This window comes from Dasypus novemcinctus, chromosome 1 (assembly GCF_030445035.2).
Source record: "Dasypus novemcinctus isolate mDasNov1 chromosome 1, mDasNov1.1.hap2, whole genome shotgun sequence".
Classification (NCBI taxonomy): domain Eukaryota; kingdom Metazoa; phylum Chordata; class Mammalia; order Cingulata; family Dasypodidae; genus Dasypus; species Dasypus novemcinctus.
The window spans coordinates 182,029,042-182,047,539 of NC_080673.1; the positions used below are offsets into that span (position 1 = coordinate 182,029,042).

Genomic DNA, 18,498 nt, shown 5'->3' on the forward strand with positions numbered 1-18,498 from the left:
AATGATCAAGTAAAATTGAACATTATGGGGGAAAGGTTATACATGGTAGTGATTTATTTTGAAGAGCTGTAAGAATTTGGATATATAAGTCTGAACTATAGTTAATACAGCAAAATTGTACATAAAATGTCTATATACTGATGTGGGCTATGGGTGGTAGGCTGCTCGCCTCTTCTGTAGATAGCCTAAGCTGTCTGTGTCCTGACCTGAGGGTGTGGGACAGTGAGAGGCTGCAGCCCTGTCCTTGGTGACCATGGCAACGACTCCAGTCCTGGAGAAACAGTTTAGCAATGCAAATTCTATAAACTTTAAATATTCAAGGAAAATGTAACCCAAATGTGCTAAAAGCTAATCTAGAATGTATGAAGTCCATGCTAAAAGCTTACCTAGGATGTGAAAGATATATGCTAATTCAAGCCTATTGAGCACTAAAACAGAGAATGATTTGGCCCTTCTTCTGTATAAAAGGAACTCAAAAATCTTGTTTGGGGCTTGGGTTTGAAACAGAAAGCTCCTGAGTCTGGTTGGCCATCAATAAATCATTTTTTCCTTTTCCTTCCCAAAATCATTCCTAAGTCCTGGTCTCTCTATATATGCAAATAATTGAACCTCTCTTGACTTCTAAAACAATATAACTGCAAAAGATTTTCTCAGATCTATAGTTTTCTTTAGTCTCTTAAAAATATATTATGGTGGATGCTTCCAAAAAATAAGTTATATAATGAAAAGCACATAAAGAATGAACATATCAATTGCACAATCACTTTAACTTACAACTATTATACAATTTTTTTCATTTGTGGGGCTCTTCTATTTTTATCTAAACCAATCTGGAGAGTTTCAAATAATAACTTTTACAGAATGCCTTTTAAAAACAGTTTTACCTGATTTAAATTTTCATAAATTAAAGAGCTTAATGTGGCTTACTGGGCACTGGAATTAGATAGACCTGGATTTAGATCCTGGTAGCTATATGAGCTTGGGCTCTGAGTCTCTGCTTTTTCATCCATACAATAGGAATAAAGCTGCCTGATAGGTTTTTTGTAAGAATTAGCTATAAAGTATATGAAATGTCTAGTGTAAATGCTAGCACATAATAAGCACTCAATAAATAAATGATAGTAATAGTGCTGATAATCTCGCAATGATTAGAGAACACTGGGAGCAAAATAAAAAATTTCTAGTCTAGTTTCTTGCTTAGGCATGGGTCTCTCATCTCTTTTCTCATTCATTTCTTAAAGAGAAAAATAAATTTTAAAAATTTTCCCTACCCTGTCCCCCCTACTTCCAGACTGCATATCCTTCTTGTGTTCTAATCTTGACCCAGTATCACAGAGGCTATAACTACCCCAAACCTGAAAACTTAGTCATCCTTGATTCTTCCCTGTCTCTCAACCTGCTTTTTAGCCAGTTACCAAACTCCCCTAATTCTACCTTTGGTACTTCCTTCCATCCATCCTCTCATCCTTCCATCCTCTCTCCCCTTCCCTCCCTTCCTTTTTTTCCCTCTTTTTCTCAACTTCTCCCTGCCTTCCCAATGAGAATATAACTGTCAACATAACAAACTCTCCTCACAGTGCTCATGTTTTTGTGAAGGGAGACAGAAAAACAACAACAATGAAAAAGCAGAATATATAGTATGTCATTTGGTGTTAAGTGTTATGGAGAAAAATAAATTATGCAGACAAAAGAGATAACTCAAACATGTGTAAGTGTGTATTGGGGAAGTTTACTATTTTAATTAGAGGCCTGAAGGTCATCAGGAAGTGAGCCTGGGTAATAATATTTTAGGCAAAGGTATTGCTTCTTGGAAGAAGACAGTCAAGTCTGGAGTTGAAGGGAGTGGTCCAGAAAGAGAGAGAAAAATGGGAGTTGTCAGTGTATAGATGAATTTATAATGCCAGGAGAATAGATGAGATCACCAAGGGCAAAAGCAGAAAAAAAAAAAAGAGGTCCACGGACTTTCCTTGGGGTAGTCAAATCAGCAAAGATGATTTGAGAATGCCAGCTAGTAAAAGAGTAAGATAGAAGGAAACCAAGAGAGTATGTTGTACTAGAAGCTGAAAGAAGAGAATCAAGGAGGAGGGTGTAATCAATCAAATTGTCCAACAGATCTAGTAAGATGAGAAGTGAGGATTGGTCACTGATTCAGCAATATGGTAAATATAACTTGTGATCTTTGGTGTAGCGGTTAGGCAAAAAAGTCTAATAAAGATGGGTTCAAGAGAGAATGTCACCAAGATGGCAGAGTGAGACAATCCAGGGTTTTGTCCTTCCCTCCCCCCAGAATCTTTAAAGAAAGCAAAATCTGACAGAACCATCTTTCTCAGAGCACTAACTGGGTGAGTCCCAAATCAAGAAAAGCCAACTTGAAAATGGTAAGAAATCTTATGGCAACTTTGCTGACTGTTCCTCTACTCCCTTCCCAATTTAGTATGGAATCAGCCCACCTCCTGGTGTGGAACCCTGGTATTGGTTCCAGAGGGAACAGAGTGACACTTTTGTCCATATTGGAATACATGAATGCCTGTACCAATATCTCCAGTAGCAGCCTGAAGGAGTGACTTGGGACATTCATCTTTGGTTCACCATCTTGGAACTTGCTCTGCATATGAAAGTGGGTCACAGGATAGCTATAGAAGTGAGAGAAAACAATCAAATTGCAGCTGCCTAAGGCAAAGGATTGGTGGCTTTAAGACATAGAAGAGAGCCCCCAGGACCAGAAGGAAGGTCTCTTTTCTGGGTAAAATGGGCATCCACACCTGTGTAAATGGAGGAATTCCTACAGCCACATGTACCTGCTCTAGAACAAGATGTATGCTCAGAAAAGACTGAGGGGATCACATATTTTCACCTTGGGCTTTTCTTTAGGCTCACTGTTATGTTGGTTAAGCCCTGAAGAAGGGCACTCATACCTTCCAATAGCAAAGACTGGGGAAGGTATTTTTATTTTTCCTCCCTCCCTCCCTCTCTCCCTCCCTTCCTCCCTCTTTCTTCCTTCTTTCCTTCCCTCCCCCCTCCCTCCCTTCCTTCTTTCTTTCTTCTTTTTTTGTTAGCTCCTGGAATTCAAGGAAATCTCTGCCTTAGCACTAGATGGACAAGCTTAAGGAAGTCTAAATTCCAGATATAACACATTAAAAAATCAAAATGTCCAGTGTGCAACAAAAGATTACAAGGGAAACAAAGAAATAGGAAATGATGGCCCATTAAAAGGAGAAAGATAAAGTATCAACAAACCATTAACTATTGAGAGCACCCAGACTTTGGACATAACAGACAAGGATTTTAAAAACACTGCCCAAAGAGACTAAAGGAAAACAGACAAAGAACTAAAGGAAATTAGGAAAGTGATAGATGAACAAAATGAGAATTTCAATAGAGAGAAATCATTAAAAGGAACCAAACAGGGCTGAAGACCACAATGACTGGAACAAAAAATTTTGTAAAGAGGTTCAACAGCAGGCTGGAGCTGGCAGAAGAATCAACAAACTTGAAAATAAGAAGATGCAATTATTCTGTCTGAAAGACAAAAAGAAAAAAGAATGAAGAAAAGCAAACGAAGCCTGAGAGACCTGTGGGATACTATGACACATAACAATATATAGATTTTGGTAATCTCAGAAGGAGAAGAAAGAGAAAAAGGGACAGAAAGAATATCTAAGAAATAATGGCTGAAAATTTCCTAAATTTAATGAAAGGCATGAATATATACATCCAAAAAGCTCAATGAATGCCAAAAAGTATAAATTCAGAGTTCCACAAGCAGACACATTATAATCAAAATGTTGAATGCCAAAGGCAATGAGAAGCCTGAAAGCTGCAAGACAGAAGCAATGTGTCATGCACAAGGGAACCGCAGTAAAATTAAGTGTCAACTTCTCATTAGAAACCATGGACACAAGAAGGCAGTGGGATGCCACAAAGTGGTGAAAGAAAATAATTACTACTCGAGAATTATGTGTCAAGCAAACATATCTTTACAAAATGAGGCATTCCCAGATAAATAAAGCTGAGGAAGTTCATCACCTCTACACCAGCCCTTCAAGAGATGCTAAAGGGAGGTCTTCGGGTTGACAGGAAAGAATATTAGAGATTGAAGGCATATGAATAAATAATAGGGTAGATAGAAATGTGAGTTTATTTTTGGATTGTAACTCCATTTTTACTTCTTATAGGATCTAAATGTAAGTTCATAAAAAATAATGATGACTATGGTTTTAGATACAAAATATAAAGAGATGTAATCTGTGATGAGAACATATAAAGGTGAGGGATAGAGGGGTATAGGAAAATAATTTGTATAAGTTAAATCATTATCAACTCAAACAACACTGTATAGATTTAGGATGTTAAATTTAAGCCCCATGGTAACCACAAAGAAAATATACGAAAAATATGCACAGAAGGAATTGAGAAGAGGTTCTAAATGCTTAAAAACAAAATATAAACTGAAGTAAAAAGTAGGAGGCAACAGAATAACTGAGGGACAAAAAAGAGCATAAGACAAAGTCAAATAAAAAAATGGCAGAAGTAAGTCCAGCAGTTTCAGTGGTTACTTTAAAAGACTCAACTTAAATTCAAAGACACAAATATGCTGAAAGTGAAAGAATGTGAAAAATATTTCATGCAATAGTAACCAAAAGAGAGTTGAGATGGCTATACTAATATCAGACAAAATAGACTTTAAGTAAAAAACTACTAAAAGGGACAAAGAATGACACTATATACTGATAAAGGAGTCAATTCAACAAGAAGATATGGCCATTATAAATACATATGTACCTAATAGCAGAGTCCCAAAATATATGACAGATTTGAAGGGATAAATAGTTCTGCATTAATAGTTTCTGTCCTATGAGTGGGGGTTGTGTAGAAGAAGATAGGCTCTGACCTCTCCGTAGCACTTTCCTGGAATTTAGTCTCTGCAACAGAGCTCAGCAAAATAAGAAATACTGGCTACCTGCCCATTCTATGGAGATTCTGTAGCCCTTGACTAGAAGTTGGGAGAGAGAAAATCACAATTTATTGGCTATTATACTTGTTCAAAGTGAAACTTCTGCCTTGCCAGGTTGAGGGTGGGGAAAGAGAGGGAGGGGATCATGTCTTAAGTGCCACAGACTCTTATTGTTCTTACTGAGATTTAGTACATTTTCTTGAATGAATGTTAATTCATTTGCTGATTTGTTGTAGGACTCCAGGACAGTTTCCAGAAGATTTACTTCGTTTATTTATTTTGAATAATTTTCACCATTATGGTCTATATGCTGGTGAATGGATCTATTGAGCTCTTTATGCCTCCATTTCAGAAGTGATAATTTCTACTCAATATTCCTTAAATATAGAAGGTATCAGTAAACTGATATTTCTATATGAACAAAGCATTAAGTTTACTAAACACTGAAAATTAAGTACAGGGTTAAATATTAGCTGCATAAGCAAACTTTTGGAAGATTTTCAGGTTTTCCAACTTTTAATTAATAACTAACTTTATATTTATATATTTTAAATATTTACTATTTTTAAAATTAAAAAACTAATGACACATTTGAAGTCATTGAAATTCAGTTAAAATTGATTCTAGGGTTATTTTAAAATTTAATTTTATAAATAAGTTTTATGAAGTCTTTAGATTTCAGCTCTTGAAATCCATGATTAATTAAACCTTCCTGGGAGATTTTTATTTAAATTTATCTTCTTTCTTAAACATATACACACACTCCAACACTACCACCATCTAAACAACTAGGTCTAATTTACATTTTATCAAGCAAAAATTGCTGTGTTGGAATCTAGATATTTCCTTCATGACATCTATATTGACATTCAATAAAAATCAAATTAGTAATATGCACATGTAATCTTCAAATAAAAGAATATAATCTAGTCAACTCTATATATAAATAATAGATATTATATTTGTGATAAATGATTTTATTTTGGTAAATATGCAAAAGACCAAGCATTTACAATATCAGCATATGAAATAATCAAAGAGTATTCAGGACACTCCAGACTTTCTCTAAACATTTTATGATGGTGTGATGGCTTCAATATGGATTTGACATCTACCTTAATAATCTGTGCCTATAACAAAGACAGAAAACTTACCTGCCAATATTTCCTGGTTGTAGCAGATATGACCAAAAGGAACACTACAAAAACTCTTTAGGGACTCCTGTTCTCCCACCTAGTCCCACACTAAGAACAAAAGTTAACCTTATTGCAAACCCAGAACATTTAATCTTTAGGAAAAAAACATGGCTCAGATTTTAGGAGGATTTAGTTAACAACAGAGATCTCTCCTAGAGTGTCATGATGTAGAGAACCTCAAAGAAGAACATCATATATTTTAATGTTTAAACTTACCTGATATAAATAATCTTCAAATACAAAATAGTAATCATCATTGCTTGCTGTCAACTTTACATCCTACAATAAAAAATAGAGAATACTGAAAGGAATCCAAATGAATCTGTCTAGAGAATTAAATCATAAATACAATATTTAGAAACAATGTCACATACAAAAATTTCCTTTTTTGTGTGTTTATGAATGTTTGAATTTGATTTTATTACTGCTATACATATTTGTACAAGTAATATATAAGACAGTTAATTTCAAGTTCCTCATACTTTTATAGGTTCCATTAGTAATCCTTTATTATTTATTTCAATTTTATTTCTTTTTAATCTGATATTTAGGTGTCTTAAAGTTGAAAAGAAAAGCAGATACAACCATAACATTCAGAAGTAATCATAACAATCTGGCCCTAAATAATCTAATGGCCCCAACCTAATTATCTACTGTTCAAGCACACACTTCTTGCCCTTCTCTCAAAATTCCAAAATCTTACATGCCTTTGTGATTATTCACTCTCTGTCACTGCTCCCTGGATGACTAGTAGCTACTTTTTTGCATCATGAGCTCATCTCTTAAGAGCTAGTTTACTGACTTCCCCAGGAGAGAGTATTATCATTAAGAGACACAATACTACATAACACACTTAAAAAGAAATAAATTGAATAATTCTTCTGTCTACAAGAAAATAAATTCAAACTTAAAACTCTCCCACAAAGAAAAATTCAGGTCTAGTAGTCTTCACTGAAATCTATTAAATCTTAAGGAAGAAATAATATACAACTTCTTGCAGAAAATTGATTAGGCAGTGTGACAGTTAAATTTTATGAATCCCAGAAAAGATAATGTTGAACTAATCCATTGGCGGGGGGGAGGGGATGACTTTGATTCTTTGATTGCGTTAAAGTCGGTTAAGGGACCTTTGATTAGAGCACTTGATTAGATCGATTTAGGGCTTTTGATTGGACTACATCTGTTAGGCATGACCCAGTTTGGGTCTCCATGCTCTTGCTGGGTATTATATAAACTGAGAACACACAGTAGAGAGAGACACAGAGAAAAGGGAGCTCTGCCATTTTGACCTGGCCATGTAAGACAGATAGGATTCCAGATTCACTTACAGCTGTAGAAAGAGAGTAGTCCCTAGAGACTCAAGGAGATGAGGTCCAGGAAGAGATGCCTGATTACCCACAGCTGAGCTCCAGAACAAAGTACAGAGAGACTGGCAGACCTGACATCTTGCCTCACCATGTGGCAGGACTCCAGGATCTGCTAGTAGCTGACCTTTGGTGAGCGTGGCACCTACTAAGTACCAAATGCATGTCTAATAAATGAATGGATGAAAATTAAAAATAACATTCTTAAAAGGAATGAATAATAATTTTTGTGATGCAATGCATCCCTAATTAGGCACACTACATTAATAAGAAAGAAATGAACAAAATCTCATAAAAATAAGTCAAAACATTCATATTTCCCCTGATATGTCTCTGAGCATTTTGTACAGTGAGCTGCACCTGCTGCTTGTGTGCTTCAGTTTAAAAAACATTGACATTCCAACAGAGTTGACCAGGATGTGATATCCAGTTCCACTCTATGGAGCTATAAGACCTTGGGCAGTAACTCAGAGCCCAAGTCTCTTCATCTGTCAAGAGAGATACCACACCTGCCTTAGAGCCCATGGGTAAATGCATAGCCTAATACCAGACATAGAGTAGGCATCCAGAAAATTATTTTGAAAATTAACCCAAAGTCCCTTTTACTTACAGTAGTCTTCATCTGTTTACAAGCACTTGCATTTAAATATAGATCCTGAGTCTTCCCTATATAAAAAACTCCAGACCTACAGGAGATTATTCTTTTGGACCCAACATATAATCAGTCCAATAAGTACTGAGTGGTAGGCTGGGATGGAGAATAAAAAAATCAAAAGCTGGGAGTGGGTGTAGCTCAGTGGTTGAGCACCTGCTTCCCATGTATAAGGTCCCAGGTTCAATCCCTGGTACCTCCTAAAAAAAAGAAGAAAAAAAAAAAAATCAAAACCCCAAACAAAGAAACAAAAAGTCAATGTTCATGTTTAAGAAGTCTACCACTTAACTGGCAATAAAGTACACATATTAGAAATATTACAAAGGAATATTGTATAAATCCATGATAAAATAGTCCAAACAGTCTACCAATCAACTGGGTATTGAGCAAAGCAGTAATAAGGGAAGGAAGGAATGAATCATGGATGACTGGAGGTAGTGAGTTTGTGTTAAATCTGGAAAAACTTAACGATAGAGAGAAACAGAAAAGAAAAGAGTCAGTGTTATAAGTCAGAAGACAACATGGGCAAAAGTAGAGATCAGGCATTCTCAAACAGAGTGAGATTGCCTCTAAGGGGGCAAAAATTGGGGGGCCCAAAATAGATACTACAATAGTTTGTGACCCTCCAAAGCTCATCCCCTAGCCAACAGTATCTTATTACTTAGTATTTAATTTTTCTTGTTAGAAATTGATTTAATTTTTCTCTTGTGGGGGTGGGTGGGTAGTGAAAATGAAAAAAAGGCTGAGGAACACTGGTATAGATGGTCAGATCATAAGTGGTAGAAAGTCACAGGTGTGGATATAAGGCAAGTTTGTGGAAAGGCAGTCCACAGAGAACCACTTCATAATTTAGTTTAGGGAGGACTTGATTACTTTCTGTATTTAGTACTGCCCTGTTCCATTCATTCCTTTAACCACTAAAGTGATTCTACTTTGCTCCAGTTAAATTAAAGAAGAAACTACAATAGGGAGTTGATGAAACTTTAAATAATTTCTTAAAATGCTCATTCCCTTAAGGGCTGACTTTATTAATATAAAGTTTGGAGTTGTGTCAACAAGATCAGCAGAGCCAAAAAAACACAAGACAAGAACAACCAGAGATTGATATCTGCCTAAAAACTCTCATGTTGTGGACAGTGTCAGGATTGCTTCTAGCAAAACTGATATTCAATTCCTCAGACACAAACTGGTTATTTCTCTCTCACAACAGATTTATTCTTACTGACCCAAACAGAAATTCATAATGACACAAAGTGAATCTCATGCTGACATTTCCTGCTTTTCTGAGCTTCTTTAATCGTAACTTCACTTATTTGAATAGAAAAAAGGTTGAAGGTCTTAAAGCCCAAAAGATCTGAGTTTGTTAAACTAGTCCACTGAGCATGACTATTTACCTCAAAGCTTTGCACCTGTGCAAATAAAAATCTAGTGTAAAACTGTGTGAGATTCAAGTCCTTTCATCAAACGACTGTATTCTCTTAACTTGTCTTTGCTTGCTATATTCTGGAGCAGTTAAGAGAATGATTCTGAAGTCAGATTACCTGGCTATAAATCTTGACTTTAAATATATGAATTTAAGCAAATTTCTTTAATCTTTCTTTACCTCAGTTTCCACATCTGTAAAATGATAAAATAATAGTACTGCTTGTTTTGCTGTTAACACATATCTTATAATACCAGTTAGCTCAAATGTGACTAGACTGAACAATGTCAGTATAACATGAAAATTGTGTGGTTCATAGACACATTTTCTGAAACTAGGGGAGACAGAGCAACAGGACTAGAAGTATAACCTTCAGCAGCAAAGGAAAAGCCTTCAGCTCAACAGCTGTACCAGCTTTCAAATGTATTTTAAGAAAATTTAAAAAGTGAATGTGTGGATTGGAGGATCCCTCTTCAGAGTGGCACATCCCAGCATTACATGGGGTTCTCAGTTGCTGAACTCCCTCTTGTGCCCACTTTAACATCAGATCCACGGCTCAGAGCACCAATTCCATCTGCATTACTTTAGCATTTCTACTTCATGAGTTTTGTACATTTTTAATAGCGCCTGAGGAAGCAGCCCATGCAGGGCTGTCCAAATTATCACTCAAGCTACCAATTATTGTTTTCTTTACTACTTTAGTTACAAAGTTGCAAAAGTTTTGAGTGGTCTATCCCAAGCCCTGCTATTTTTAATGTGTGATTTTGTAGTATGTGAGTTCTTTTTTCAGGAAAAAAAAATGAATTTATCATATAGCCTAAATGCTCTGCTACTCTTAAAAGTAGCTATCAGGATTAAATAATAATCTATGTAAAGCATTTGGAACACAGTATGGCACTTAGTAAAAACATTTATTAAATGTTAGCAGTTGCTGCTGTTATTATTAGCCTTGGCCATGTTCCACCCATGCAAATCTTCAGGTCCTCAATCTTCTCTCCCCCTTTCCTGGACCTGCAATAAACTGACCTTCTCTCTATCTTTAAAGTCCTAAATTTAAAATCCAAGTTTTTCATACAGCCTGATTATTTATCTAGAATCAGTTATATCCTATATCACACTTAAAGCATATACAATCTGACTCCCATCTTGACTATAAGATGTTTGGTGGCAAAAACTCAATGAATTCCATTTATAAAATTTGAGATGTACTTACCCATGTCTAGAAATTAAAGGAAATTAAAAATAAAAAAATCATTTCAATTCAAAGAGAATAAGCAAGTAAGTTCTACAGAATCATGAGATAAACAAGATAAAAATGTCAGTGTCTAATTTTCATTTCAGTTGATTTTTTACTTGTTTTGGTTAGAAAACTTTAAATTATAGTGACAAAAAGTGTTTATAATTCTCTTAATCAAAAAACAGAAGGAGCAGGAAAGATCATGAGGTTACATGAGGATAGCTCCAAAGGGAAAAAAAAAAGACAATGCTGAATGGAGACTGTAAATTTTTAAGGTCAACCTTAACTTAACAGATATGGTGATCACTTAACAATTATTTTTCAAGGCTAACAAGCATCATGGTACAAAGTGCAGGCCCTGCACTTTGAAGACTCTCAACTTTTAATTATATCAGTGAAATGGAAAAACTATGCATACTTTTACTTACTTTGTAAATGAGACTGTCCACCAAAAGGTCATGTTGTATCACATTAGTCTTAAGCTGCTCATAATACAAATTATCCTAAATGTAAGAGTAAAACAAAGAAGAAATTAAAGGTCAATTATTATTATAACATCCACCTCAAACTTTAACAAATAATAATCATTAATAGTATTATAAACTCTAAAAGGTTAGGGTCTTTAATTTGTTACTGCTACACATCCACTATACCTGGCTAATAGCAGATACTCAGAGAATACACCTATCCCCAGCACTTTGGATAAGATCTGGTACCTGGAAGGTATTCAAACGAGGTTTACTAAATGAATGAACTATAATATAATTTTACAGAATACAGTGCTGGATACTGTTTTACCCGCTTTCCATGAGCTAATTCATTTAATCCTATAAGAACACAATGAAGTAGGTCAGTGATTATTATTACCATCTACATTTGAGAAACTGAGGCCCAGAGAGAAATGTAACTTGCTGCCAAAGGTCACAAAGCTAGTAAGATTTGATTCCAGAAAACTTGGATCCAGAACCTATACAAAAACCCAAAGGACTACTCTACACTGCCTTCCTAATATCTAAATTATTTTACAAAAAAAAAATTAAGCATAATACATCACCCTGGTGGTAAAAAGCAATCCTATAGCATCTAAAAAAAGTCAGTTTTCTTAGAATATGGTCCCATAATACTATAAAATATGTTTACCTTTGTACAATGATGAGATTGGGCTAATGTTTAACTCAAAAGAAAATAAAAAATAGAAGGGAGAAATAAAAAGAAGAAAGGTTAGAACAAGGGAGAAAAGGAAGAAGTGGGAAGGAGGGAGGGAGAGGGAGAAGGGACTGGCGACTGCACTCAAGCTCAGCATCACGTTGACGCTTGCCAGGGCTTTAAGAAGAAGGTAGGGATTAAGTGGCCTGTAGCTGTGCTGCAGAAAACTGGAAGGATCATTTCCTTGCTTTAATTGGTCCCTGTGTTCCTTGGAATCCCTCCAGTCATCTCTCAGGCACTATAGTCCCAGTCCCCACCCATGTCGAAACGCTGCTTGGCTCCATTAGTATTCACCAATCTACATGATTCTTTCTGAAGACATTCCCTCAAACAAGCATAAACTGTTGGACAAATCCATCTGAGGCAAAGAGGGATATCTATTACATGTACCTGCCTTGGCAGGATGAGATTGGATCTTACATTTCCGGAAATATGATTTCTTAATCTAGAATCACAAGAGATCTGGTTTGAGTCAAAGATCTCTTTGCCAAAAGATAATCTGGGCTATCTTTAAGTTATTTTAGTTTTAATAAAAAAGCTTTACTTGGTTCTCATTAATGATGTTTTGATTTCTTTTAACTAAAGCAAAATGATTTTATTATTTTATTTACCTTCCATTGTATCTATTGAACCCATATCTCTGGCTAGAATACAAAACAGGAAAAGCTTTTAATTCCTTAAAAACAGGAAAAGCTTCTAATTCAAATAACCAGTTAGCAAAGGATCTAGTATTGTACTTGAACTTTTCTAGTGGAGAGAGTGCAAAAGGTAAAGAGTTTAGTGTTTTGTTTTCTTGTAAGCATATTTTTTTTTTATTAGAGAAGTTGTAGGTTTACAGAAAAAAAATCATTCATAAAATACAGAGTTCCCATGTACCATTCAACCATTAACACTTTGCATTAGGTGGCACATTTGTTACATTTCATGAAAGAAAATTTTTATAATTATACTATTAACTACAGTCCAACATTTGCAATAGGGTTCACAGTTTGAAGGAGTTTTGATTTTTGAATTTTCTTTTAAATACTTAAAATTACAAATGAACATATAACCATTAAAATAAGCCAAACCGTCTAAAGCTGGATAAAGAAAAAGTTATTAAATATTCTTTTCTCCTTCTACTCCATCTTTCTGAAGTAACTGTTATTTGTATTTTGTACTGTATTTGTACTGTCATTTGTAATTTGTATTCTTCCATACCTTTCTCCATCCTTATACAAATACAATCATATTTAAGAGGTTTTGTTGTTTTTACCATAAAATAGAATCACACTATTATACTCATTATTCAGCCTTTCTAATCTAAAGATATTATAGTTATTCCTATGTTAACAAAGATACATCTGTATCTGTAGTTGCTACAGATACTTTAAAATGTTAAAAGCTGTGGTAAAAATGTATTACAATTATTTAATTTTCCCCTCTATAGATGGATGCTCAGTTGTTTGTCCCTACAAATAATCCTGTAGTAAATCTTCATATATATATTTTTGTATTTATGGGATAAATTCACAAAGGCTGGGTTACAGGCTGAAGGCTATATGTGATGTCAGTTGGACTACAGATTCCTGGACTATTCTCCAAAAAAGCATCAATTTAAATTTCCATGAGCAACACATGAGATCGAACATTTACCTACATCCTTACATCTTTTAACTTTCTCATGGATGAAAAATGGTATCTCATGGTTGTATTAATATGTACTTTCCTAACTAATAATAAAATTGAATAACCTTTTTTTTTTCTGCTATTTGAACTTCCTCTTCAATCATTTGCTTTTCATAAAGTTTATCGAGTTTTCTATTAGATTATCTTTCTCTTATTAATTGTAGAAGCTCTTTGTTTATAAGGAGAATTAACCTTTTGTCATTTGTTTTGCAAATACTTTTTCTTCAAAATAATATTTGTTGTTTGAATTTTGTTTATGGTATACATTGCCATAAGTTTAAAAAATCCTTTATGACTTCATAGTTTTCCTGCTTGCTTTGGGCACAGCTCTCTTACCACATGTTAATATTAATATTTTCCTAAAATTAAAAAAAAAATTACTATATTTCTTCACTTAAATTTTTATAATCCACCTAGAATTTATTTTTGCATATGGTAAACAAAAGATCTGACTCTGTTTTCTATTAGAAGAATAGTCAATTATCAGCATTATTTACTAAATAAACCATATATTTCCAAATGAAGTAAAATGTTACACTTGGATCTTTTTCTTGATTCACCATTGTTTTTTTTTGTTGTTTTTTTTTTTCATAATTGATTTGGATATTCTTGGACATCTAATCTCCACAGGAAGTTTAAGATAATTTCATCCAGTGAAAAATAAAAGAACTCGGATTCTCTTTAATATTTGTTTTGGAAAAACAGACAAATTTTATGATATTAAAGTTTTCTACCCAAGAATATAATTCAGATCTTAGATATGTGACCCTAAGCAAATTAACAGATTTTTCTGGGTCTCAGTAAAATGATGATAATTATAATACCCTTTTGTACAGTTAAGGAAAGGAATAAATGAATTAATTTAGGTAATATACCTAGAAGGGGACCTGGCACAGGATAATTGCTATGTGTATTAGATAGTATTATTCTATGTCCTCTATAAAGTATTATAATTTTTCCCATATAGGACTGTACCTTTCCTGCAAAATTTATTCTGTAGATATTTTAACGTTTCTTTTATGGTGAATGAGCTATTATTTTTGTATATTTATTTTAGACCCCTCTGTCTTACAAAAATTCCCTACCAAATATAGATTTTTTCTGGGCATACAATCATAATCAGCTGCAATGTAGATGATTGTCTCTCTTCTTCCCTAACACATAAATCAATAATTAATTCCCGTACCTTACAGTATTAGCTAGGACCTCAAGAACTATGTGAGTAATAGTGAGGGTAGTATTACTGCCCTATTCCTGATTTTAATGGAAAAGAGCTTCACATTTCTGTTTTGTTTAATAATTACTATTTTTTGGAAAACAGTATTTTGTTCTAGTAATTCCATTTAATTTAAAGATTTGATTTAAAAAATCGTTAACCTTTGATTAAAAGTAGAAATGTTGGGTTATATATATATGTTACTAGAATAAAAAATTTTTTAAAAATCCATGGGGTGGTACAACAGTGAACAATAACAAAACAAAGTCTGCTGAATTTTATCAATGTCATTCAACAACTACTGATATAATTGTATGTTTTTTTCTCTTTTTATATGCAGATATGTGATGTGAAGCCATATGACTGTGACACCCATCACCCCACTCCCTCACTGTCAGGGTTGATTCAGTTGATCCCTGTAGGCCAGGCTAGTGTCCCTTCTTCCCTCAATGGTTCTCTAAGCTGCACACTTAAGAGCAGAGGATGACCTTCCCTGTTAGAGGAGGACTACTCTTCAGTTGAGAATTCTTATCGATATATTTTTATTAAACTACTTCACATTTATTCAAGGATTCCTACATCTCCTATATAAAGCACAGAGAAATAAAGTAGGCCCTGTAGACATCTGAAAAAAATTAATGCTTTAGAATATTTTTCATGACTTTATTATTGTTTATTTTCATTTTTCATTTTTAAAATTTGGGTTTATATTTATATTCGACATTTAAAAAGCTGAAATAAAATCAACTAAAGGAAGTATTCCTATAGGTATTCTATTCGGCAAACACAATTTCATAACTGCATTATTACCTACAAATTATAAATGCCCACAGAAAATTTTATTTTAACTGCTATTCTAAACAGTAATTTGTTTATAACTGCATTTATAATGCTTTTCATTATAAATTAATAATAAACACCCTGCATGGCTTGTGCTAGAAACCTAATAACTATTTTGATAAAAGCAAGTCATTAACATTCTAATTTTAGTGCAGGAATCGTCCATAAAGAAATATATCTTTAAAAGGAAGTGGATAAATCAATGCCTATCAATGCCTAACAGTGCTATTGAAAAAAATCTATATTCAATACTAAAGAAAAAAGAAAAGCATATCAGAGAATCTAAGATCTAGAAGGGACACTGGAAATCTCTAGTCCAATTTCCTTATTTTACACATTTAAAAAGTGCAATCTAGCCAAGTTAACTGCTTTCGACAAGACTACAGAACTAGCTGGTAACTGAATTAGTCTTCCTAATTTCAGTCTATGTTGTACAGTTGCAATAGTTTTTAGTCATTTTTCATATAAAATGAAAGAAAAATATGGACAGGAGAGTTAAAATTATAGCATACTGTTATAGTTGATACGGGATAATATTCATATTAAGGTTTAAATTTTATACTATAAAATACATAAGCATTTATAAATGCAATGGTAATCAATAACAAAATAGGCTATTTTAAGAGCATTTTGTGTAAGCGCAAATATAAATATTTACAAGTAATCTATAATGATTATAAAAAGCAATCTCTGACAAATAAATAGACAAATTTTTAACATCAGAAAATGTTTAAATTTGAGATTTGGTATCTTATGCAGATGTTTACCATCTCTTTAACATAAGAAAAAAAGGAAAAACACTTTCAAGAAATGACAGAACTCACAGAATACTCATAATATTTTACAGTTAATTTGTTCATTAAACATTTACATGTACCTACTACTTCCCAGATGCTGTACAAGATATTGACATTATAGAGGTGAAGAAGAAAAAGAAAAAGTTACTGTCCTCAAAGTACTCACAATCTAGACAGGGAGACAGACAAGTAAACCATATAACGTAAGAAGTATTGTGTATGCTTCTCTGGCACTGCATAACACGGAGAACTGCCACAGCAAGATGATGCAACAAAAAAGAGACACAGTTTCCCAGTGCTGCTGACAAGAATGCAAGCAGACACAGAAGAACACACAGTGAATCAACACTAAGGGAGGAGAAATAAATAAATAAATCTTTAAAAAAAAAAGATGATGCCTTTACTTTCAGATTTCTTGAATCTAATATAGTTTGGGTACAAACGATGCAGTTTAGCATGGAACTGGAAATAAATGTTTTGGTCTTAGATAGAAGTTTGAGTGAAAAAAAAAAAGTTGAAGCTATTAGTAAACAGTGGTAGTTAAACCAAATTTGTGGATGAGACAGACCAGAGGAAATATGTAGAATGAAAGAGAACCAAGATAGAATTCTGGAAAATACAAATACCTAAGTTCCAGCAGAGGAACCTAAATGGAGACTTTAAGAAGTAAAAAAAAGAGAAAGCAGAAGACCAAAGAAAACCAGGTGAAATAACTAAAGGTCAAGAACTCTGGGAGAGAGTAGGCAAAAGATACATGCAGTAGACATAAAGATTAAAATGTATCCATGGTTCCTTGGTGACCTTAGCTAGGGCAGTTGTAGTCATGCAGTGGGGTGTATGCCAACCTGTGGAAGGCTGAATAAAGCATGAGATTAAGGAAGTAGGAGCATGTAGCATAGATTGTTCTTTCAGAAAATTTGGCTGAGAAAGGAAGGAGAGGGCTGAGACAGGGAAGATATGGGGTTCAAGGTTTGATTTTATTTCTAATCTAGGAAAGATCTGAGAATGTATAATGCTAGGGAAAAGAATGAGTAGAAAGAAGAAGTGGAAGATTCAGAAGAAAATGACAAAAGGAAGCACAAGTGGAGCCTTGAAAAAAGAAACACACCTCTTCCTCTGAGATGGGGCGAAGGTGAAGCTAAATTCTAGGTTGAGGGATAGAAAATTAAGGAAGCCATTGATAAATTCCATTTTCCCCCTTTGAAATAGAAGACCAGGTCATTTGCTGGAAAGAATGAAACAGGAATTAGGTAGAAAGTCTGAAATTGAATGGTAAGAGTTTGGTATAGTTATTTGGGGGAACTGGAGAGGCAGCTGGCCAGTACCCCTAAAATGACCATCATGTGTCCCCTATAAAGGCCAACTGAAATCATATGGAGGTAATGATCTGCATGGTTCTTTAAATCTTAAGTCATTTCAGTTATCAAATTATATTTTTAAAGATAGAGGGAGCACGAGCAAAAACCAGAGAAAAGGGAAAGCATACTAGGGAATTTAAAATAAGGAATCTTTACTCTTCCTCCCTCCCTCCCTCCATTCCTTTTCCAATTTTTAAAGAAGCTTTAGATTATATAAATGTTACATAAAAAATATAGGGTTTCCTATATGTCCTACTCCCTCTCCTTCCACACTTGAATGTTTAAAAGGTTTAGGCAGGAGAGTTGAGACATCGCAGTTCAGTTTTGGAAAAAGCAAGGCAGGAGGATTTGTAATAAGCAACTCTGGATGCAGGAAGACCAGGTAGAAGGTTGTTTTATTTCAGGCAAGAGATGATAGCATTCTGAAATGGGGTTGTATTAGTGTGGATATGGAGAATGAAACATATTTATGCGGTAAATTAGGATGGAATTATTAAGCAATACAATATGGGAATCAGGTAGATAGAAAGTTAGGAATAATCCCAAGTTTTTGGCTGGGATACCTCAGTGGACAATGGTATTGAAAA

General features: G+C 34.2%; 1 protein-coding gene across 4 annotated transcripts in view; it reads right to left on the minus strand.

Annotated features, from left to right (window-relative positions):
• Window positions 1–18,498, minus strand: part of TBC1D19 (TBC1 domain family member 19) — a 154,565-nt gene that overhangs the window by 49,173 nt on the left and 86,894 nt on the right. For all 4 annotated transcript variants that reach the window (XM_058300110.2, XM_004452239.5, XM_004452241.5 and 1 more), the window contains 2 exons: window positions 11,255–11,329; window positions 6,367–6,429 (listed from right to left, as the gene is read on the minus strand). In XM_058300110.2, the coding sequence (XP_058156093.1) occupies window positions 6,367–6,429; window positions 11,255–11,329 (138 nt within the window). The remainder of the gene's footprint in view (window positions 1–6,366; window positions 6,430–11,254; window positions 11,330–18,498) is intronic.